Raw genomic sequence first — 22807 nt, forward strand, 5'->3', positions numbered from 1 at the left:
AAGGACAGATCGTGAAGCTGAGGCTCCAATACTCTGGCCACCTCATGAGAAGAGAAGACTCCCTGGAAAAGACCCTGATGTTGGGAAAGATGGAGGGCACAAGGAGAAGGGGACAACCCTAACCCTAACCCAACTTGAAAACGAGCACAGAGCTGGAAAAAAACAACTATAATTATCAATGGAAATGAAAAGCTTCACTATAAACATTTCAGTTTTTTAGGAGGGAGGAGGGAGAGACTTAATAAAGAATATGAATGGAGTAGAGAGAATCCTTCCCACCACCATCACTTGCAATCCTAGAGACTCAGGGTAACTCAATGCGGTTGACTGGCAGCAGATTCAGGAGAAACATGTTCTGTGCCTTCATGTTCTGCTTGGGAGCTTGCAGGAAACTGTGACTGAGTGCTGTCAATAGCAAGGCTGGTGTCAACCCCTAGCATCCTTGGGCAGGTGTGCCAGGGCCATGGCTCGCCATCAAGGCCCACAACCAATGCCTGCTCTAATCCCACGTTAAAAAGAAAATCCTCCTGGTGCTCCAAGCAGCCATTTTAATCCCTTCAATGCTATATTCCAGAGCAACAGCACTATGGAAAATTCAAATGGCAGCTCAGCTCTTGATGTCCGCAGTTGTTTCCTGCTGCTGCAAGGTTACCGGTAAGTGCATTAAGGCCTGCCAGGGAGCATTTTGAACAGGGCTTCCTCAAACCTGAAGCTTGCTTTAGTTGGAGCTTTGGTTTGATGCAGCAGGGCACAAAATCATAGAATGGTAGAGTTGGAAGGAACCCAAGGGTTATCTAGTATTTTGATGTATTACACTATTTTAATATTTTTTTGGAAGCCGCCCAGAGTGGCTGGGAAAGCCCAGCCAGATGGGCGGGGTATAAATATTATATTATATTATATTATTATTATTATTATTACCCCCTTGCAAGGCAGGAATCTCAGCTAAACCATCCACAACAGATGGCTATGTATTGTTTTAATTAGTAAGCCCGGTTCAAGGACTAGCAACCCTGAAGAGGGGTTGTGTTTTGCAAATGTTCTGAGAAAACTAGCCCATTAAAGCCCCCACCCCCAAAAAAGTACTGTTCCGGGGACAATGAATTACTAATATTTAACCAAATGACCTAAGCACCGAATGATGCAATATACTGCAAAGGAAAGCAATCCTTTGTCTTAGATAGGAAGGAAATGACCAGCTTAATGTGTTAATGATGGGCACCATGAAGTAATTTATTTATGTTTTACAAGAGATGAAACCACCATCATGAAACTATGCACATGATCTTAATTTTTTTAAGGGAGCAGTTACTTTTTCAAAAGCTCATAGGCAGCTTGTGCAGGCTTAATTATCTTACTTTGGTAGAGGAGTATATTCCAGAGAGAGGATTTCTCTTTGGAATGCCTCAAATATACAAGACACAGTGAGAAATGAGCAGAACGACTGACAGCCAGACAGCCAATTTTTAGTTAAAGCAGGATCTCAACTGTCCTGAGGGAGACCTTCAGTCCCAGCAGAGTTAAAGTTCAATTTGTGTGTTTAACAACAGATTCTCAGAGACAGCAACAAATACAAAACTATACACCAAGAGAACACGAGCAGTCTTTTGGGGTTCCTTGGAGAAGCTAGTACAGGATTTGCATTCCAAAAGAATCTCAGCCATTACAACAAGACTCTGGCTCTCATGATGGCACAGGCTATTTTTAAAATAGCCTGGCTGATGTCTATGAAAAGGAAGACAAGTCTCTGCCGATGGTGTAGTAACTCCAAAACGGAAAGTAAACAAGAACACCAAGACCAAATTCTGGCTGAGACTCAGCAAATGTATAGTCCTGAACAGGATAATCTTATCCCACTGAAACGCTTTGCAGATCAATAGTCCTGCTTTTACTGCCTGAGCATGGGGTGTGCTTCAGCTAAAACACACCAGGCATGCAATAAAGTCCTCTTGAGGTAAAACGGCAGTGGAAACAGTCACTCTGAAGTTGTCCCATTTCAGGCTCTTTCAACTTCCAGTTTTAAAACCTCACTTGACTTTGAAACCACCACAATACAAGCACAGGTACCACATGTACCAGAATTCATCATTTGGCACCTCAGATATAACCATGAGGTTGCAACTTGTGAAGCTGGTATCACCAGTTACCAGAAAGCACCTATTGAAAGAGTATTTTAGGGGGAAAGGGGGCTTGAGACACCTGTGTTTCTGTGCTGACCGCACTTTCAAGCCAACTGCGACAGCATCTCTGAAGAAACCTGGAGATTACTCCCTTATACCTGTAATTTATCAGTTTGAGTTTATTAGACATTAATACAAGATTCTGAAGCTCTGTTAATTTTATATTTGTTGCGTCCAGTTCTTGAGCTTTCAGTGTGTGAACTAGTTCAAACCAGCATGCCGCGCCACTGAGTGTGGGTCATACACCTCAAGGTAACAAACAAGAGACTTAAAACCAGTACCTGCCATGACTGAGTAATGTACAAGCCCCACTGAAGTTCCTGGGACTGCTGAAGTAACATCTGTGTTCATGTGCAAGTCTCATTCATTTCCATGCTGCTTACACAGGAACTTTAGTGGCAGACTGTGTAGTGTCTGTAAACCAAAGCTAAACAATCTTCTTACGCGATTGCATGCACTTAAGTGTGAAGTTTATCCTGAGAATTGAATGCACAGTGGCTAGATCTCCAATCCCACCCTCCACCTGGTACTATCGCCACCATCCATGCAGTTCTTTACTAAGATTAAAAAATGGGAAATTAAAATATTCCTTCTTTATTTCCAAAGGAGGCAAATTAGAAGAAATTTGACACCTATTAATAGCAGTAAGGTTTTCTACGAGCAGCTTTACCCCTATGGTAACTTTGGGTTCAGAAGGCAGGTTTGCATCTCAAACTCCCAACGGGGATGAGAATTGGCTCGAGATTCCGAATGGCAACAACAGCCTCCTCCAGAGGGAGCGAGTAAGGCAAAAACCGGTTATTAAAAAAATAAGTCATTTATACAGCTTATTTTGCTTCATCGTTCCATTTTGCTCTTCTAATGCGATTGCCTCCTTCCTCTTGTCCTCAGGTTCCCTTAGGACCACGTCCTTCCGGTCTTCACAGACTTGGGGCGAGCCAGTTAAGGAACTTCATGGCGACTTCAAAACCAAGGAAACAGGCCTGGAGGAAAACATACAGAAAAGAATGAAATGATCCAAATGGAAACGGGGCTAAAAAAATCTACCATCTGTCGATGAGCCCACTGTTCACTTACTGCGTTGGCTGGGAAAGCCCTGATCATCACAGCGGTAAATCCCTTGTACAGTGACGCCACTCCTTCCTCTCGAATCAGCTCCCGCAAAACGTCTCTGAAGCCATTGGGATACTTTCCCGGAGGAGCTGTTGAGAAAGGTAAAAGCATGCAGGTTATGGTTTAAGTCATCTCATGAGCCCCAGTCACTGAGAAGCCCTGGCCTGCTAAGGCAGCCTTGTGCTCCCCCTTCCTCTCTGTTTGCCCAGCAATCACTCTCCCTCCTTTCTGCATACCCTCAAATGATAACTACCGCTATGGGAGCACATTTTCTGCAGTTATAAGTACTGCATGGAGTTGAGGGTTAGGGAACCTGGCTCCTCCAGCACGGCCAGGAATGGCGGAAGCTGTAGCCCAGCCACAACTCAACATCTACAGGTCCCCATCTCTAGTTAGAGACCGTGATGCGAGCGACAATGTCCCTGCCTTGTGGGGTGGGGAGAAAGGGAGCTGTTCCTTGAAATCAGCCTTGAAATTAACCACTTGCCAAGAGTTGGTGGAAGAAGATTGGAGAAAATTTAAAAATTATTTGCAGAAATATTGTAAAGTTTTTGAATGTTGATGACATTGAAATGAATTGCAGGGGCTCTAGCAACAAGGTAAAATGTAAGATTGGATTAATAAATAGATAAACAAATAGGACATGAATTTGCTGAACTAAATATTAAAAGGGATACAAGAACGGGAGACGTGAGGGAGTCAGGAAAACAAGTTAACTAAAGATGAAATTAAGAAAGAGGGAATTTTTGTTTTTTTCTATATGTGTTTTTCTTTTTTTCTCTCCTTTTTCGTGTTTAAAGTGTGTATTTTTGTATTTTGTAACTTTGTATTTTTTCTGTCTTTGTATTTTTTTTGAACTTTTTTATTGTTAAAACTTAATAAAATATTGATTTAAAAAAATTAACCACTTGCCACTCACTCAAGGGCGAGTAACTTGCCAGATCCACTGTACAAGCCACACTGTGGCGAAGAGGCTCAGGCAGGCAAAACTTTCAGAACTTGAATGGCTTGTTGAGAAGGCAAGGCATGGCTGTGGTGAAGATGCTGAACCAGCTTTATAAAGGAGTCCAGGAACGTTCTGGCCCACTTCCCACCTGTCCCAGTGACTAACCCAATCTAATGAGAAATCATTAGAGGCATACCAATGGCATGAAAATACCAACTTCCTTTCTCAAACATGGATGGGGAAACTTGCATGATGCAACACTACAACCCCCAGAAACCACACTGGCTGGGGCTGATGGGAGCTGTAGTCCCCAAAGTGCCACAGGTTCCCCTCTCTTTGGATCCCTGCTCTTTGTTTGCCGGCAATTATATTCACCACAGCTGACCAGGCAAGCAGCTATTTGCCTCACCAGAAAGCCAGCACAAAAGTTTCCGCTGGAAAAAACTTAACAGAAAGCTTCAAGGAGGCTGCAAAATGGGACCATACCCCATTTTGGTTCCAATTCCCATAGTGAATAGAGTTGCAGCTGCAAAGCCAACAATTAGGAGGGGAGAAGAGTGAGAATTTGTGCCGCACCAGCAACCCAATGGCCACAATGGGAAAGGGCAGTCACTGCACAGCGAAGAAAGATGCAAATGTCTCATCAAGCTCTGGATTAAACCAGAGACTGTGGCACGGGCTGTTGCTCAGGAATGATGCTCAGAGGAACTCACTGAAGAAGACAATGTGTAAATGAAACCTGAAAGAGCTAATCCTTCAATGTGCATTCTCTTCCTAAGAATATTGTAGAACTACAGTGGAACTCAGGGTGGGGAGAGCCATGGATAATGTTGGCCGCACCTCCATGTTTTCTCTAATTACTCTAAGGTGAAATTAGCAATGAGTCACTCAAGATGCACGCAATTTTACTGAGCGCTCATTGTTCCAATTTGGTTTCCCTGCTTCATTCTCAGGCAGCCACCTCCCAAAAACAATTCTGACAGGGGGAAGGACTGGAGCTCTTTGAACCATGCATTTCAAAAGGTAATGGAAGACAAAAACAGCAATCTCCCAAGAGCCCACCTTTAGGTTAGAGACCAAGCTGACTCACCTGTCTGGAAACGAGACTTCAACACATCTGGAGGGATCGCAACAGCCCAGTTAAAAATCCCTGCCATGCCACCTGCAAACAGAATCCTGGGTACACTGAGGTCACGGACACTGCAGAAAAGATTAAAAAGAGGAAGGGAGAAAGAGAAAGAGAGAGAGAAAGATTCTTCAGTGTCCTCCATCACCAATTCCTTCTGTTGTGAATGATCACAAGGTGCTTATTCTGCATAAATTTAAGCTTTATCTGCATTGGCACAGACCATGCTTTTTTTTTTTTTTGCATTTTATCATTATTTAACACTATTGTTCACAGGGTGGTGGTTGTTCTCTGTTTCTGCATTCCAAGGGCAACATTTCACATATCTGTAACCCATGAAAGTAGACTTCAGGGGGCCACAAGACTTACTTTTCTTTTCCGTTCCTATTTATGAAGATCACAACTTCTTGGGACCAGAAACTCAACAGACACCAAGGCAGAGAGGATAGGCGGCAGGGAGGTTGGCATAGTGCAAGGGCACCAGTAGGGCCCATTCAGACTTTTCCGTTGGCGCACCTGCACCGCACCAGGCTCCCCACTACCTCACCCACTTTAGTATCACAGTTCTGCTCCACCCAGCAAGCTGCTTTTGTTGTTGAGCTCCTGCAGTGCACTGAAAAAAGGGAAACTTTCCTGCTACAACTCAGGTCAGAGAAAGACGTTCTGTCATAATTATTATGTGGATTCCTGCACTCTGCCCCTGTGTCATACTACAAGACACATACAACGACAAAGCCACTTAGGCTTACTTTACAGTAAAGTTTACTGTAACAGAACATGTTAAGGGTTTTGATCACTTCAAATCCTTTATAGAAATGTAATCTTCTAGTAGTAGTAGTGCATTTTTTTTTAAAAAAAATGGTTTTCCTTGTAAACAAATGCAACAAAACTAAAGAACACATAACCAAGTATTTGAGCATTTCCCTGGAAACACTTGCCACTGGTGTTTTTGATAATTAAGCACACAAGATTATCCTTACTCAGCAGCAGGAAGAATTTCTTAGATGTACTGGTGGGAAACGTAGGGTTATACTCACCTCTGCCCTTCAGGTGTCAAAATATGTTTAAGCCACTCATAGGTCATGAAGTACATCCCACTGGCTGGAACATCTGGTAAAACAAACGCAAATTCAGACTTAGAGAAACCAGAGGCGCAACCGGGGCCTGACTTGCAAGGAACATTCTCAAAGGAAGGAAATGGCGCAGAACGTTCCGCCAGGCCCCAAAGCAGAACAAAGTGGGCTTGACTCTTTGATTGAGACAGGGGCAGAGCTGGGGAGAAGGGGCGGGGGGGGGGGAGAGAGGATGGAAAGACAATATCATCTGTGATTATAAATCAGATTATAAACCAGACAGAGGGCCTTCTCGGTAGTGGCGCCCACCCTGCGGAACGCCCTCCTATTAGATGTCAAGGAAATAGACATCTGAAAACTGGAAGTTTTTAATATTTAATGCTGCATTGTTTTTAACACTTGATTGGAAGCTGCCCAGAATGGCTGGGGAAACTCAGGCAGATGGGTGGGTATAAATAATAAAATTATTATTATTATTATTATTATTATTATTATTATTATTATTATTATTATTTACAAAAGGAGCCATTTGGTGCCAACCACCCCCTCCCCCTTTAAAAATCTAGCTACTTTTATTATTATTTTAACAAAACGTTAAGGAAAAAAAATAACATTTACTACATTCCACAAACGGGGCTTTAGCGGCACTTGACCAGCAATTACCTCTCATGAGGGTGAGCACCGTTCCTTTGTAAACACCTCGAATGCCAGCCTCACGATAAAGCTGTTTGGCACAGTCCATAGGGCCTCCATATTTAATTTCACCAGAGGCTGCCTGGATCTAAAGGAATCAAAGAATGATTTTCTCATCAGCTATAACTACACGGTTGTACAAACGCCCCTAAGTCTAGAAGTCCTCAAAGGCAGCTCTGCAAATTTGATTCCTTCCTCAGAAGAGTCGACTGTGAGATATGAGCCGCAGGATGTCAAGTGATGATTGCGCACCAAAGTGGCGGAAATTGAAATCCACTTGAAATACGGTAAATATTTATTGCATATATTTATTCCACAATTGCATAAAAATACACAAACGAGAAGGATAAGACAAAGTCAGAATGAAAATCAACTTCAAAATTTATTGTGGTCGCTCTTAATTTTAGCTTGCTCAAATTAATGAGTCGTTTCCGCAAGCCTGGTGTGAACATTCCATTCAAAAATTCACACTCAAGTTGAAATTGAACAAACTATCAGCTGCTCTGCCTGTATCCTTCTTCCCCTTCCAGCTCTTTAACATCTAATTTCCTTACCTAATCCAAAAAGAGCCTGCAAAAACTTCCAGAAAGTGTATCATTCATAAGAGTAATCAAATGCAACATTTAGTGACTTCGCCTTGCGGGGTAGTCAAGCTGTAAACGGATGTATACTTGGAAATAAATCGGTAGGCTGTTTATATGGGGAATGAGAAATGAACCTGCACATTCAATATGTTCAGATAACCACAGGGTGGATAGCGGGCGTGTTACTATGGGGAGCTTTCAATAAGGTCTGGAGGTCCAAGGATCTTGGGAAGCCAAGAGCAGATATGCCTGGTGTGAGCTACCCCCATTTCCCTCCCTGATCCAGGGAAACTGATCTTGGGGAAAGGGGAAGAGACTATTCCGGTCTACTAGATAGGGCCCATCAGAAGTGAGAAGCCCTCTGGAGAGAGTTACTTGACAGCCAGGAAAGTGCCAGGGTGCACCGCAGGCCCTTGACTGTTGCCTCTCCAAGAAGAGAGTAAGAGATGTAAGAGAACTTCACCGCAAGGAACTCCAGCAGGGGGGAAGGGGGCTGTAATAAAGTTGAAAAAGTGCTGTCACTGACACAGAGGCAGGTTGCGTGTTTAAGAAAGGCCACAGGCCAAAGCTGAAGCCTGAGGACCAAGGAGAGAATTACGTATCAGTGTCAAATAGGACAGCAGTAGGCATAGAACCCTGGCAAATATTGTAACAGGCCTGTCAACCCTACTGGGAGAACACTGTCCTAACCAGTTCAGCGTAAACATACTAGGAACCTCCTGCAAGCTACTGCAGGATCCACAAGCCTCTGGCCAGATGACTGGACCTCTGTTCTGCCCATTGCCATCCTCCTGCTCCTGCAGTCGTCACTGCACCCCCCTTGTAGCACTCATATGAGCAGTATCATTAAGAAAACATTGCTGGTGGGAATGTGATGTGCCAACGGTTAGTAGTTAGAGGTGGGGCATATCTCTCGTTCATATCTATACACACTTCCGCACATATGTCTTTTTACACACACACACACACACACACACACACGGATATGCTTAGACAAGTGGACTGGGGGACATCCAAAACATTTAGAAAACTTTATATTTACATGGTGTCCTGCTAACCTCAGACTGCAGGCTAGAGGAGGACACCCAGTGATAAGAAGGAAATATAAGGATGCAAAGCTTTTGCTAGGGCGCAATGACCAGACAAGCTTCCTGAAAAGGTTGGGTGGCTTCCTGAAGCCCTTCTTACCTGTAAAAGGCACTTGATTCTCTCTCCCGGAGCCATGATTACGGTGGTGAACACCCCAGAAAGCATGCCTGCAGCAAAAAGCTGGGGATATCTGCATAGGGATGAAAGGACATTAATCACGGGATTTGCATTTTCCTAAACACAAAGTCAGGGAGAGATGTAGTGATGACTCCCAACGTGGATGGTTTTTTAAAGTGAATTAGACCAGTTCATGGGGGTAAAGGCTAATAAATTCATTTATCAGGCTACTAGTCATGATGACCATATCTAACCTCCAAGATCAGCATCAGTATGCCTCCGAATATCAGATGCTGGGGGTCAGAAGTGGGAGAGGGCTATTGTGCTCATCTCCTGCCTGTGTGCGTCCCAGAGACATCTTCTTGGCCACTGGTCAGCCACCTGTAGGGTTCTTGAGTCCTTACTAGGCCTTGCCATGCCACCATATTAAATCAACAACTGCTCAGCAGCGCGGCATTTTAGACTCTGTTCTTTCAAAGCCCCTTCCATTTCCAGAACAAAAGAACTAAAAATGCCAGCCAACTATTAAAAAATACCTGTGCATATTATCAGGGCTGTTCCCTGTCAACGTTAAAAATTCCAATTATGTGCCAAGAAAACCAACGTTCTGAGCAAAATGTAATCATGCAATTAAATGATAATTTCGTCGTCTTTATTTCCCCCCCAATTTACATCTCACCAGGTGCTTCAGAAAGAACCTCAGCAGCTAACAACAATTTTAAAAAATAACAAAAGCCAATTAAAAATATAAAGGCAGCATGAGCAGTCATTACAGAACCATAGTAGCAGCAGATTCAGATAGATATTTACAAATTTGGAACAATATTTGCATATTCCCCCACTTTCCCGCAGGGGTGGGGGTGCCTCAGGCCTCATGCAGGCCTCAGTCCAGCCCTTGGGACTCTATCACGGTCACATCTTCTCTCTCAAGATCACATACAGTGGTACCTCAGGTTAAGAACTTAATTCGTTCTGGAGGTCCGTTCTTAACCTGAAACTGTTCTTAAGCTGAAGCGCCGCTTTAGCTAATGGGGCCTCCCACTGCTGCTGCACCGCTGTGTGATTTCTGTTCTCATCATGAAGCAAAGTTCTTAACCTGAGGTACTATTTCTGGGTTAGCGGAGTCCGTAACCTGAAGCAGGGTATAAATAAATATGGGTGGGGTATAAATAAATAAATTATTATTATTATTATTAGGGTGGGGTTCAGTCCTGCAGGGAATGTGCTAGTGAAGGAGACCTCTTTCCCCCACCCCTGTGAGTCCACTATGAAGAAGAAGAGTTTGGATTTGATATCCCGCTTTATCACTAGCCTAAGGATTCTCAAAGTGGCTCACAATCTCCTTTCCCTTCCTCCCCCACAACAGACACACTTTTAGGTGAGTGGGGCTGAGAGACTTCAGAGAAGTGTGACCAGCCCAAGGTCACCCAACAGCTGCATGTGGAGGAGTGGGGACGCGAACCCGGTTCACCAGATTACGAGACCACCGCTCTTAACCACTACACCACACTGGCTCCCCAGAAGGCAAGAACCTCCTGCCTACCTATCACCTGATATCATCACGACACCAGAGGATTAATAGGTGGGCGGCTGCACCCAGCTGCTAAAGCTGGCCCATGGGAAGCAGGGGGAGATAAAAGATCTGGCCCGCCAGGCCCAAAAGCTTCCCCACCCCTGGATTGGACAAACTCATGGAGGAGAAAATTTACCAGTGGCTACAAGCCATGATGTTACCTCCAGGGTCAAATGATCCTGTGTCAGAAGACCAGAAGTCGGGGAACGACTATAGGGGAGGGCAACTGCCCTCACATCCTGCTTGTGGGTTTCCCATGGTCATCTGACAGACCACTGTGGGAAACGGGTGCTAGACCAGGTGGGCCTTTAGCAGGGCTGTTCTTACGTAAGTCTGCAAAGAGCTGAGGTATGAGACAAATTCTGGGAATCTAGCATGATCCGGATGCACTTAGCTATTTGGAGAACTGAGGGCGTACCAGAAAGATGTGTACGTCGTGGGAAGGTCGGGTTATGTACATCACCAAGTGTAGGCTCAGTGAAACAGTCGTCTCGGCATATAAATGGGGTTTATGTGCTCAGGCCCACTATTACGAGGAGGTGTTACGAGCCTGCCATTATGTAACACACACCACACTAATCTCAAATATAATCCTTCCTAAATAGATGCAAGTTTTGCCTGGGAAGGAAACTATGCAGCAACAGCCCACACAGTGTCTGTTTTCAGCCGGTGCAATCAATCCCACGCTTCCAGGAGCCTTAAAGCTTGCCAGATTTATTCATTTTGCAAAAAAAAAAAACCCTATGTATATTTATAACGGGGAGGGAAAAAATAACGCGGTTCTTGGCTGCATTGCCGGAATGTGCAATTTTATACGTCACAGTAGCCTGGAATGCCTCGACAGCCTGTTGCTAGATTATCGGAAGTCACTCACGTCAGAACGTCATCGGGTGTTCTCTGTTGGAGTTTTTTCCCCAAGCCAAATCCAAAGAAACACACAGCAAACATGGGGGTCACACCAACAATCGGAGCCGCCATTCCTTTATACAAACCACGGACTCCCTGCAAGACACAGCAAGGCAGTGGATTACTTTAGCTTTTCTGCAGCACTTCATAGGGGATGCTATTTCACCATCGGATATCAGCGGCAGACCCTATTCAAGACAGCACAAGTAGCTGCTGGGTTATTGTGAGGAAGAAGGGACACCGAATTTATCTGCAGCCATACTTTCTTAAGAAATGCGTCAGAGGCTCTGTCCACACATCATGGTAAGACATAAACCATGGTTCATCATGCACGAGCCGATTGCATCCGCTTTGTCCTGGGCTGAACAAACCGCACTATATCTGAGCCAGGGGTGGTGGTTCCTTTCACTCAAACAAATCACAATGGTGACCTAAGAACAAGGTTTGGCAGAAACAACTTCTCCCATTCCCAGTCTTAATCAGAACTTGGCATTCCCATCTTAACAAGGATTTGAAACAGATTAAGAGGGAATCTAGTTGACATTAACCACGGCTAGAGGTGGTACAGATGTAACATTCAACCACTGTTAAAGAGGACGGGGAAAAGAAGGGGAAATTTGCTGCAGAAATTGGAAGAGGGAAGAGGAGGAAGTAGAGCAGGGAGCTATAGATTTCAGAACTATAATTAATAACAATCCAGTAATGGAAGGGTTACGATATTCTTCCCTATTTTCTTCAAGGTAAAGGAATGGCAAAAGGATCCTGGGATATCATCCAGAAAGCCCCTAAAAGCACTGGTATAAATTACACATAAATAACCACACATGGCTACAGAAAAACCATTACGTGTACACAGATTGTACATGTGTTGAATGTAGCAGCCATATTCACACATCAAATAAACCATAGTTTATCATGATGTGCACCTGCTGCAATGAGCTTTAGATTTCTGCACTCCTTCTTCCACCTTCTGTGTTGCTGGAAAGAAGCATTCAGGAGCATTTAATTTCACTTTTAGTAAGCCATTACTTCCTATTCCAGCCGAACCTGGGATTGTAGATGGACACGACTGTTTCAAAACAAGCCAAATCCATAGGTTATGAAGCTGGTTGGTTTAATCAAACCAGAGTTAGCATAATCCATGATCCCCGGTTTGGACAAAAAGGGGAAGTTGTGTTTTACCAAAAGCAAAATCCTTGTTCCAGTCACAGAAGACAAGGGGAGCAGGGAGGAGCCTAAGGGTCGCTATGGGTTGGGCACAACACAATAAACCTTATCATGAGGTGCAAACCAGGCCACTGTGCAAACAGCCCCCAAATGTCAGGTATCACATCTTCACAATTATATGTGCTTAGGAGTTGGACAATTACCTTTTACCTTTACAGTATAGCTAACTAGTTCTCCTGTCAAAAATAATTTCCCGCTGAGTCACTTGAGCATGAGTCATTTGGTCTGATAACCCAAGAAGCTCTCCATCTTCAGCAAGACATCATTCTGACACAATTTGAATTGGAGAAGCAAGTGATGTTTCTGATAGGCGTGACAACTGAACTGACACAATACCTCGGCGACGAGAGTCTTTCTGAAGCAGTCAAAGGTCCCAGAGTAGAGTGCAGGCTGTCCAGGCAAAGGTTTCGGTTGAGTCTGTAGCCTGACCTGCAAAAGAAGTTGAAGGGGGGAGGGAATGCCATGAATGCAAACATTCTCTCTTATTACTGGGCCCTTTTTATTAGGAAATTGGTTTCTAATAGAGACGGCTAGCCACCCACCCAAAGCTCTGGTTCCCTCAGGCACCTTTCTCCTAACCCATCATATGCCCCTTGTGTTTTCTGTCTTCAAATCCACCCCTTACCTGATGAAATAAGAGTGCTGTGTAATGGGATTGAGGGGTGGGCAGGCCTAATAAATTGGGACTGACAGGCATTCGGCTAATTATACGGCTGAATATGAGCTGCAGAGAGAACGTACAAAATAAGCCAAAGAGACAGCCTTCCTCTGTCAAGGTTGGGCCTAAGGGCAGGATCTCCCGAAACTCAGACCTGGGAGATTAAGGATTCATGTAGATTTATTTCTGGATGAGGCGGCTAACATGTTCTGCATTACTGAGATCTAAGGTGGTGAACTGGGATGAGATGATCTCTCTCAGCTGTGCTCACTTGGGCAGTATTGAACTAATACCAAAACAGGCTCAATGGTCAGTGAGAACCTAGTCCTCTCTAGGACTCCCATCTGTCTCACTCAGCTTCCTGTCAAGATGAGTGCCAGCTTTGAATGCCTGATGTTGGGTAATCAGGGCAGATTAGGATTTCCACTGATGTACCAACAATCACTACAGGTTCAGAGTCCCCCAGCCTGACGTGATGCGGGTTAGTAATGAGGACCCTAGGAAGGCTAATCATCATCATCATTATCATCAGTGCTTTTTTCTGGGGGTACACATACGCCTAAACATTTTGTGAATCTAAGTTTGGCTTCACTGAGGGGCCGTATTTCAATATGAGGAGGAAAATGAGAGTACCGCTAAACATTTTTTTAAAGAACAATTAAAATTGCCCAGAACGTTATTGGGCTCCGACTACCAACCCTGGATGAGATCTTCACGTCTCGCATCTTGAAGAAGTCACATAATATTCTGAGAGATCCCACCCACCCTGCTCACAACTTATTTGAACTATTGCCTTCGGGCAGAAGATATAGGACAATGAAAACACGAACCACACGCCTTCTGAATAGTTTCTATCCAAGAGCTCTGATTGCACTAAATAATGATCTCAGGGCCAGTTGCAAGGTCTAGTAAGTAGGGAGTGGAAGGAATGAGATAGGTTTTAGGTTATGTTATGCCTTTAATAGGTTATGCTATATTCTGGATTATGTTATGTTTTATAGATTATGTCTAAATAGGATGAGAGTTTGGAGATACGTGTAAATGTATATGTGTACCCGGTCTTTGGGTGGGTGTTTGATTTTCGTTGTTGTGTATACTGTGTATATACAGACAATGACAATAAATCTATCTATCTATCTATCTATCTATCTATCTATCTATCTAAAGAAAAAAAGCACTGATAATAATAATTTTATTATTTATACCCTGGCCATCTGGCTGAGTTTCTCAGGTTGACATCCTTGTCCAGGCTGCCTTAACTTGGCTTTTGGAATCACCACAATGCTTTCTGTTCTTTGCAACCATTGTAAGAAATTAGCTCATTAAAATGCCCGATTACAGTGAAACCTTGGGCGAAGGCATGTCCGCAACCCGCAACGTTCGCATCTTGAAATGCCGCGTCTGCACAGGCGCGATTTGGCACTTCTGCGCATGCGGCGAAACCCAGAAGTAACCCGTTCCAGTACTTCCGGGTTTCCCGTGGTCTGCAACCCAAAAACATATAACCTGAAGCGGCCGTAACATGAGGTATGACTGTACTTTTGAGAATATTTGGCCCATCTGTTGAAATGAAACCCCCCAGAGAAAAACTGCTTGAGAAAACAAGAGCTGAGGTTTTACACTTTCACTAGTCATTGGGCTTCCTGAGACTCATCTACGTCAGGCAAATTCCAGAGCTACTACTGATCACTACTCTCAGCAAAAGGACTTGCAGCTCAATGCTTTGATTGCAAAAGGCCCCACGTTTAATCCTCGGCATCTCTGGGTAGGGCTGGAGAAAAACCCGTGCCAGAAAAGCAATTAATTAAGAAGCCTGCAAATGCACTGATAAAACAGCATATTAAGATTTTGCAAACCCAATTATCAATGCTAATAAACCAGGAAGTTGAGTGGAAAATAAAATTGATAAAACAGAAAAACTTTGAATTTGCTAACAAACCAAGGAAATTAATGTTGTGGCAATTAAAGAAGAAGCAAGGTCTAATTTACTTAAAAGACCACTGTAAACAGTTAAAGTCTTTGGTAGGGATGTAAGGACACTTGTAATGTGGAATTGTTTTAATGATAATTATGGTTATATAATAGCTAGATAAGGGTAAAATATGCAGTAACCTTAATCTTAAAGAAGGAACCTATGGAAGGAGGGAAGGTGGTCAAAGGGTTTGAAAGACCTCGGTATTTTAATGTTTAAAATCATTATGTTTTATATGTACAAAATTTCTTTTTAAAAACTTAATTTTTTTTAAAAAAAAGAGAAAGACTCGTGTCAGAAACCTGATCAGCTGCTACCAATGGTCTGATTCAGTATAATGAAGCTTCCTTTGTATTAAAACTATTGATTTTGCCTGGGCTAGGGCAGTGTATCAGTTCAGTGTGTGGAAGTTCTGGGGTACAAGAACTCCTCCACTGGTCACATTCGTCTCAATTCTGTGTGTGACCAAGCCAGCATACAAAGGGCAAGTCCTCCACCCTCCTTTTGATATCCACCCTGTTTAAAACAGTATGCTAGAATCTCCTGGTCTAATGATTAGCAGGAGGACGCATACAAAGGCAAAGTCCATTGTCCTTGGTTTCACAAGGATCAAGAACTTCCAACTCATCCGATTAAGACATAAGATACATTGGAAACGGGACTATAAAAAACAGGATTAAAGAGGCTTCATCCAGCTTGCAAACCGGCGAGGAGGAGAGACCGAACATTATAAACTGGTAGATGGGAAGGCACCGTGACACTGCAAGCAGAAATATTTTGCTGTTAGCACAAATCTGGACTAAAAAAAAGCTGGAAAAACCCATTTGCACACACTTGCTTTGTGCACACAGGTCATGGGGAAGGACGCCGGGAAGCTATGGAGAGCACAGCCTGAAAATCCTACTTATTACCCACTCATACATTTATCTCCTCTAGAGACCTCAAGGCTGTATGTGCAGCTCTTCCCTGCCCTATCCATGGTATTTTCACAACAATTAGGCAAGGTTGTATGGCTGAATGGGGATTTGAACCTGGGTATCTCCTGCCAACGTAGTATTTTCTGCCAACCTAGCAGTTTGAAAGCACGTCAAAAGTGCAAGTAGATAAATAGGTACCACTCCGGCGGGAAGGTAAATGGTGTTTCCATGCGCTGCTCTGGTTCGCCAGAAGCGGCTTAGTCATGCTGGCCACATGACCCGGAAGCTGTACGCCTGCAACCCCAGAGTCGGTCACAACTGGACCTAATGGTCAGGGGTTCCTTTACCTTATCTCCAGGTTTAATCCTGCACAAACCATTATAATACAGTGGTACCTCGGGTTACAGACGCTTCAGGTTACAGATGCTTCAGGTTACAAACTCCGCTAACCAGGAACTGGTTGCTCCAGGTTAAAAACATTACCCCAGGATAAGAACGGAAGTTGTGCACCAGTGGCAGCAGGAGACCCCATTAGCAAAAGGACACCTCAGCTTAAGAACGGACCTCTGGAACGAATTAAGTTATTAACCCGAGGTACCACTGTACTCTTCAGCTGCCCTCTCCCAGTTTCTGTGATCTCACCAAGCATTACCCATATACTTTCAAAACCTATTTTCACACCTGTAAGGGTTAGAACTTTAGTTAAGAAAAGAAAAGCGAACTAAAATTCTGAGAAGCTGCTGCATTCAGTAGCCTGTACCAAATTCTCCTCTAGTGTAGAAATCCCAAGGTCTTGCAAAATGACTGGCAACAAATATCTTTATCAAGATTGGCCTCCCTAATGCTTATCCTCCCAAGGCAGATCACAGTATAACCCATGACCACATTTCAGAGAACAGGTATATCTTGTTCTACCTCCATGGTTTGTAAAATAACTAGGAGGACCAAGCTGAAAGATTCCGTGGCCCAAAGCAATTTCACCATATGCCCCATGCACCCAGGCTACGTGGTTAAGAGACCTCTAGTGCAATGCTATGTTGAGCCATGCAAAACAATTGGTAGGATATTTTTTACTAATTTTTATTGATCTGACATTGGCTCCCAGTACGTTTCCGAGCACGATTCAAAGTGTTGGTGCTGACCTTTAAAGCCCTAAACAGCCTCGGTCCAGTATACCTGAAGGAGCGTCTTCACCCCCATCGTTCAGCCCAGACACTGAGATCCAGCGCCGAGGGCCTTCTGGCGGTTCCCTCACTGCGAGAAGTGAAGCTACAGGGAACCAGACAGAGGGCCTTCTCGGTAGTGGCGCCCGCCCTGTGGAACGCCCTCCCATCAGATGTCAAAGAGATAAATAATTACCTGATATTCAGAAGACATCTTAAGGCAGCCCTGTTCAGGGAAGTTTTTAATATGTAACGCTGTACTGTTTTTAACACTGATTGGGAGCCACCCAGAGTGGCTGGGGAAACTCAGCCAGATGGGCGGGGTATAAATTATTATTATTATTATTATTATTATATTATTATTATTATAGTTATGTACACACTAACACATAAGCATGTGAACAGAAACAGAACCACACACGAAGCAGATTCTCTCTCTCTCTCTCTCTCTCTGTGTGTGTGTGTGTGTGTGTGTGTGTGTGTTAATAGATAGCAAAGTTTTCAAGATCAGTCTGTATAACCCAACCACTTGTTGCTGTTGCCAGTTCACAGTTGCAGTGTTCAGCAGTATTATTATCTATTGAATCTGTATACCGCTCTTTATCCAAATATTACAACATAAAAAGACAAAATGAGAACACAAAACAAACCCATGTTGTATCTGCTGGGAAGTAAGGGCCCATGATAGTGATGTATGGAAGTGAGAGCTGGACCATAAAGAAGGCTGATCGCCGAAGAATTGATGCTTTTGAATTATGGTGCTGGAGGAGACTCTTGAGAGTCCCATGGACTGCAAGAAGATCAAACCTCTCCATTCTGAAGGAAATCAGCCCTGAGTGCTCACTGGAAGGACAGATCGTGAAGCTGAGGCTCCAATACTTTGGCCACCTCATGAGAAGAGAGGACTCCCTGGAAAAGACCCTGATGTTGGGAAAGATGGAGGGCACAAGGAGAAGGGGACGACAGAGAATGAGATGGTTGGATGGTGTTCTTGAAGCTACTAGCATGAGTTTGATCAAACTGCGGGAGGCAGTGGAGGACAGAAGTGCCTGGCGTGCTCTGGTCCATGGGGTCACGAAGAGTCGGACACGACTAAACGACTCAACAACAACAACAACAACAAGGGCCCATGAATTCATTGGAACTTACTCCCAGGTCATGGGGGGACGGGGACTGCAGCCTAAATTAGGGAGGAAGAAAATTAACTATGAATATGGACCAGAGATCTTGCCACTGGTATTTTACTGGTTGCCATTTTTATCGCTTTTTATGACTCAGGCTTCCACAAGGTTGCCACCCGCCCTATCACAAATAACCAGCTTGCAAAATTACAACTGGCATGTAGACAGAGCCCTACCAATTAAGCTTGCACTCCTAGCAGAGGCCAAGACGCATCTTCCCTCCCCCTTGCAAAGGGCACAAACATTTCCACTGCAGTTCCCAACACCAGCAACGCTCCATTACTCTTCTAACACTTTAGGAACTTTAGGAAACGTCAGCAGCAGCAGCAGCTCATACTGTCCATGTTGCTTTTATAACTTTTTATTTAGGTACTTTTGCATTTTAGTTACTAAACGCACGAGTTTTGTAAGCCGCTTAGAGGACTTGATTGGTGGTACAAAAAGTTGTCATACATTTAAAAAATAAATACTGCATTGCGAGGAGGCGAACCCGAAAGCCACCACATTGCAACTTCCAACATTCCCCTAAGAACTCCCTGTGGTGCAGGGCGCGCTGAGCGAAATAGCTCAGTTCGAAACTTCTCCGCGGTGCATGCTGGGAGTTGCTTCCAAGTCTTCCCCCCTTCTGCTTCGCGCGATGCATGACGGGGGCTGGAGTTCTTTTGAGCCCGCGCCATTCGAAATGCCATTCATCCTTGGGGTGGGGGTGCAATACCGGGGGTGGTAATCCATGGACCAGTCTATCCGAGCCTTTCTCAAACTTGCATCCCTAGACGTTGTTTTTTATGGACTACAACTCCCATCATTCCCAGCCAGGACGGCTAGCGGCAAGGGATGATGGGAGTTGTAGTTCAAAGACAGCAGGATTACACCCTCCCTCGCGAGCCTCCACCCGCGCGGTGCGCCCTGGGGCTTGTAGTCCCCAGGTCCCTCTCCTTCGCCCCGCTCCTCACCTTGATGGTGTCCAGTGGGTGTCCCACGAAGACCAAGCAGACGCCCCCGAAGCCGCCTGCGAAGAAGTTCTTCAGGGGGCTGATGGGCGCCTGGGAGGGCCCCTTCTTCTCCGCCATGGCTGCTCCGGAGGCGAGGTCGCCTGTCCTGCCCCGTCCTGCCCTGCCTCTTGCTTAACTACTCCGAGCGACCTTTACCCTCCTTTTCCCTCCCGCAGCCCGTCCGGACTCAAGAGCACAGAGAGAAGCCTCCGGCGCGCCTAGAGAGGCCGCAACTGTTCCGGCTTCCGTCGCCGACAGCAGCAGCAGCAGTTGAACGTAGAGATAGCAAATGTAGAGTAGGGGCACTCCCAGCCCCGCCCCCCAAACATACTGGCGTCCTGTATTTGTAGAACTGCCATAAAGTTCAGTAGGATTACTACTACAGTGGTACCTCGGGTTACAGAAGCTTCAGGTTACATACACTTCAGGTTACAGACTCCGCTAACCCAGAAATAGTACCTCAGGTTAAGAACTTTGCTTCAGGATGAGAAGAGAAACCGTGCAGTGGCGGCGCGGCGGCAGCAGGAGGCCACATTAGCTAAAGTGGTGCTTCAGGTTAAGAACAGTCTCTGGTTAAGTATGGACCTCCGGAACAAATTAATTACTTAACCTGAGGTACCAATGTATACGGGATGCGGGTGGCGCTGTGAGTTAAACCACAGAGCCTAGGACTTGCCAATCAGAAGGTCAGTGGTTCAAATCCCCTCAATGGGGCGAGCTCCCGTTGCTCGGTCCCTGCTCCTGCCAACCTAGCGGTTCAAAAGCACATCAAAGTGCAAGTAGATAAATAGGTACAGCTCCGGCGGGAAGGTAAACGGCGTTTCCGTGCCCTGCTCTGGTACGCCAGAAGCGGCTTAGTCATGCTGGTCACATGACCCGGAAGCTGTACGCCAGCTCCCTCGGCCGATAAAGCAAGATGAGCGCCACAACCCCAGACTTGGTCACGACTGGACCTAATGGTCAGGGGTCCCTTTGCCTTTATCATGTATAGAAGTGGCTGTGGCGAAATTCTCACGAATCACTCTGCCTCCGTCCTTAGTCTTCTCCCACTCCCTGCACAACCACACACCACAATATGAAAATAATAACAGACAACTTTGCAGGGAGGCTTGACATAACCCTTTCACTCCCAGCTCCAGCCCCACTTCCCACAGTTTAAAATGTGGAGACAGTAACATCTGACAACATTACAGAGTTGTAAAACATATCAGTCTTGTCACTCCTCCAATTTTGGGGAAAGGCCGTTGTGGTTCGGGACTTATCCACACTTAAATTTCCTCCGCATTTTCCCTAGGACAGTGCACGTTTTAAAACTCCATATCCAAGTGCTTTTCTTCTTCATTTTTCGATGGAGCTTTTCAAACCCGTTACTTGCTGCTGAACAGAGCAAATGACAATCCACAGAAATCCCAAATTGCCGTTTGTTGTGCTTCAGCTTTAAACAGCAGGCGTTTGTAGAAAAAGCTCTGGGGCAGGGCTCAGCAACCTTTTTTAGCCATGGGCCGGTCCATTGTCCCTCAGACCATGTGGTGGGCCAGACTATATTTTGAAGAAAAGGGGGGGGGGGAGAACGAATTCCTATGCCCTACAAATAACCCAGAGATGCATTTTTAAATAAAAGCACACATTCTACTCATGTAAAAACACCAGGCAGGCCCCACAAATAACCCAGAGATGCATTTTAAATAAAAGGACACACTCTACTCATGTAAAAACATTCTGATTCCTGGACAGTCTGTGGGCTGGATTGAGAAGGTGATTGGGCCGCATCTGGCCCACGGGCCTTAGGTTGCCCACCCCTGCTCTGGGGAAGAAGAAGAAGAAGGAGGAGGAGGAGAAGGCGGCAATAGGACATGAAGCAGACCGGTTCCTGGAAAGTGTGGGGCAAAAGGTAAATGTGGATCAGCGCTCAGTTGCAGAGGAAATGCTTTTGCATGCAGGAAGGTACCAGGTCTGATTGAAGAGGAGGCCGTTCCTTCTCTTCTTTGCTCCTGCCAGGCCTTGTTCACTTGGACAGGGCAATGAACAGGCAGCAGTGGCAAGTGGGCATGGCAAGTTGAAGAGGCTCAAGAGGTCATCCTTAAGGCTTTGGCAAGTGCCCAACAATGCTTTGTAATCTCGTGAAAACTGGGAACTCTTTTCCTTATACTCCCAATATTTGTTTTACAGTGGTACCTTGGGTTACAGACACTTCAGGTTACAGACTCTGCTAACCCAGAAATAGTACCTCAGGTTAAGAACTTTACTTAAGGATGAGAACAGAAATCGCACGGCAGCGGCGGGAGGCCCCATTAGCTAAAGTGGTACCTCAGGTTAAGAACAGTTTCAGGTTAAGGTTAAGTTCTTAACCCGAGCTACCACTGTATTTTATTTGGAAAGCATATACCCTCCCCAACCCTTCCAGGGCATCTGAGTTACTCAGAACAGCTTACAATAACTAAAAACAAAGCAATCCCATAAAATAAACGAAACAGCCTAAAAAGGGAGGCATGCTCAGCACATGAAAAGACTCCAGAAATGAAGCTCTGCAAGGCAAATGTTTGCTGGAACGGAAAACTTTTAAACAGTTGGCAGAAAACAGGAATTTTTCAGGCTGCACAGCAAGGTTCTGGTTTGTAAAGTTGACTGCATATTTTATCTCCTCCAGGGAGTCTTTTCCTTCCTCATTTCCATGGCTGCCAGCTGTCCCTGCATCACAAAATATTCCTATAATATTTTATGCAACTTTAATTTGCACGGCTTAACAGAACACATGCATATCATTTGCCTGTTGCATTTATTGTGTTGGTATCTGCCGTTCCACAAAGGAGTCTAGGACGACAAAAAATCTGTTCCTTCAAAAATGGGGTAGATTAGAGATACTAGACAGCATCTTAAAAAGCAGAGACATCACCTTGCTGACAAAGGTCTGTATAGTTAAAGCTATGGTTTTCCAAGTAGTGATGTATGGAAGTGAAATATACTCAGAGTCGAGAGTGGATTTCATGCTCTTTATTCAGCTCATAGTGGTGAGGAGGAATGGAATTTTCCCCAAAGTGTCTGCTTTATATACATTATTTACACAATGGGCTGCACGTGATTAGCTAATTCTGGAATTCTCCTGTAGGCCAATCAAGTTGTGGATTCACTTCCATCTGGAGCTGGATTGGGTAGCTCCTGCAGACCAATCATACTGCTGCATTGTTCTAGGACCAATCAGACTGCTGCATTTTGGATCCTATTCAACTCAGTACATAACAGGAAGTGAGAGCTGGACCATAAAGAAGGCTGGTCGCCAAAGAATGGATGCTTTTGAAT

General features: G+C 44.8%; 1 protein-coding gene across 1 annotated transcript; it reads right to left on the reverse strand.

The window, feature by feature from the left end:
* Positions 1 to 1268: 1268 nt before the first annotated feature.
* On the reverse strand, positions 1269 to 19697 carry SLC25A20 (solute carrier family 25 member 20). The gene is made up of 9 exons (XM_082210587.1): positions 19472 to 19697; positions 12964 to 13056; positions 11369 to 11496; positions 8904 to 8994; positions 7102 to 7219; positions 6403 to 6475; positions 5330 to 5439; positions 3258 to 3382; positions 1269 to 3163 (listed from the first exon to the last, which is right to left on the reverse strand). Exons 1-9 carry the CDS (start codon positions 19586 to 19588, stop codon positions 3101 to 3103), a joined length of 918 nt encoding a protein of 305 aa, XP_082066713.1. The 5' UTR covers positions 19589 to 19697; the 3' UTR covers positions 1269 to 3100.
* Between the last annotated feature and the right edge of the window lie 3110 nt (positions 19698 to 22807).

Source organism: Podarcis vaucheri (genome assembly GCF_965113315.1).
Source record: "Podarcis vaucheri genome assembly, chromosome: 2".
Taxonomy (NCBI): Eukaryota; Metazoa; Chordata; class Lepidosauria; order Squamata; family Lacertidae; genus Podarcis; species Podarcis vaucheri.

Coding starts and splice junctions, on each gene's coding strand:
- SLC25A20 (XM_082210587.1), bottom strand. CDS start 19,588: ATGGCGGAGAAGAAGGGGCCCTCCCAGGCGCCCATCAGCCCCCTGAAG. Junction 13,057..19,471: donor ACCCACTGGACACCATCAAG/GTGAGGAGCGGG, acceptor CTTCTTTTGCAG/GTCAGGCTACAGACTCAACC. Junction 8,995..11,368: donor ACACCCGATGACGTTCTGAC/GTGAGTGACTTC, acceptor ATCCCTATGCAG/ATATCCCCAGCTTTTTGCTG.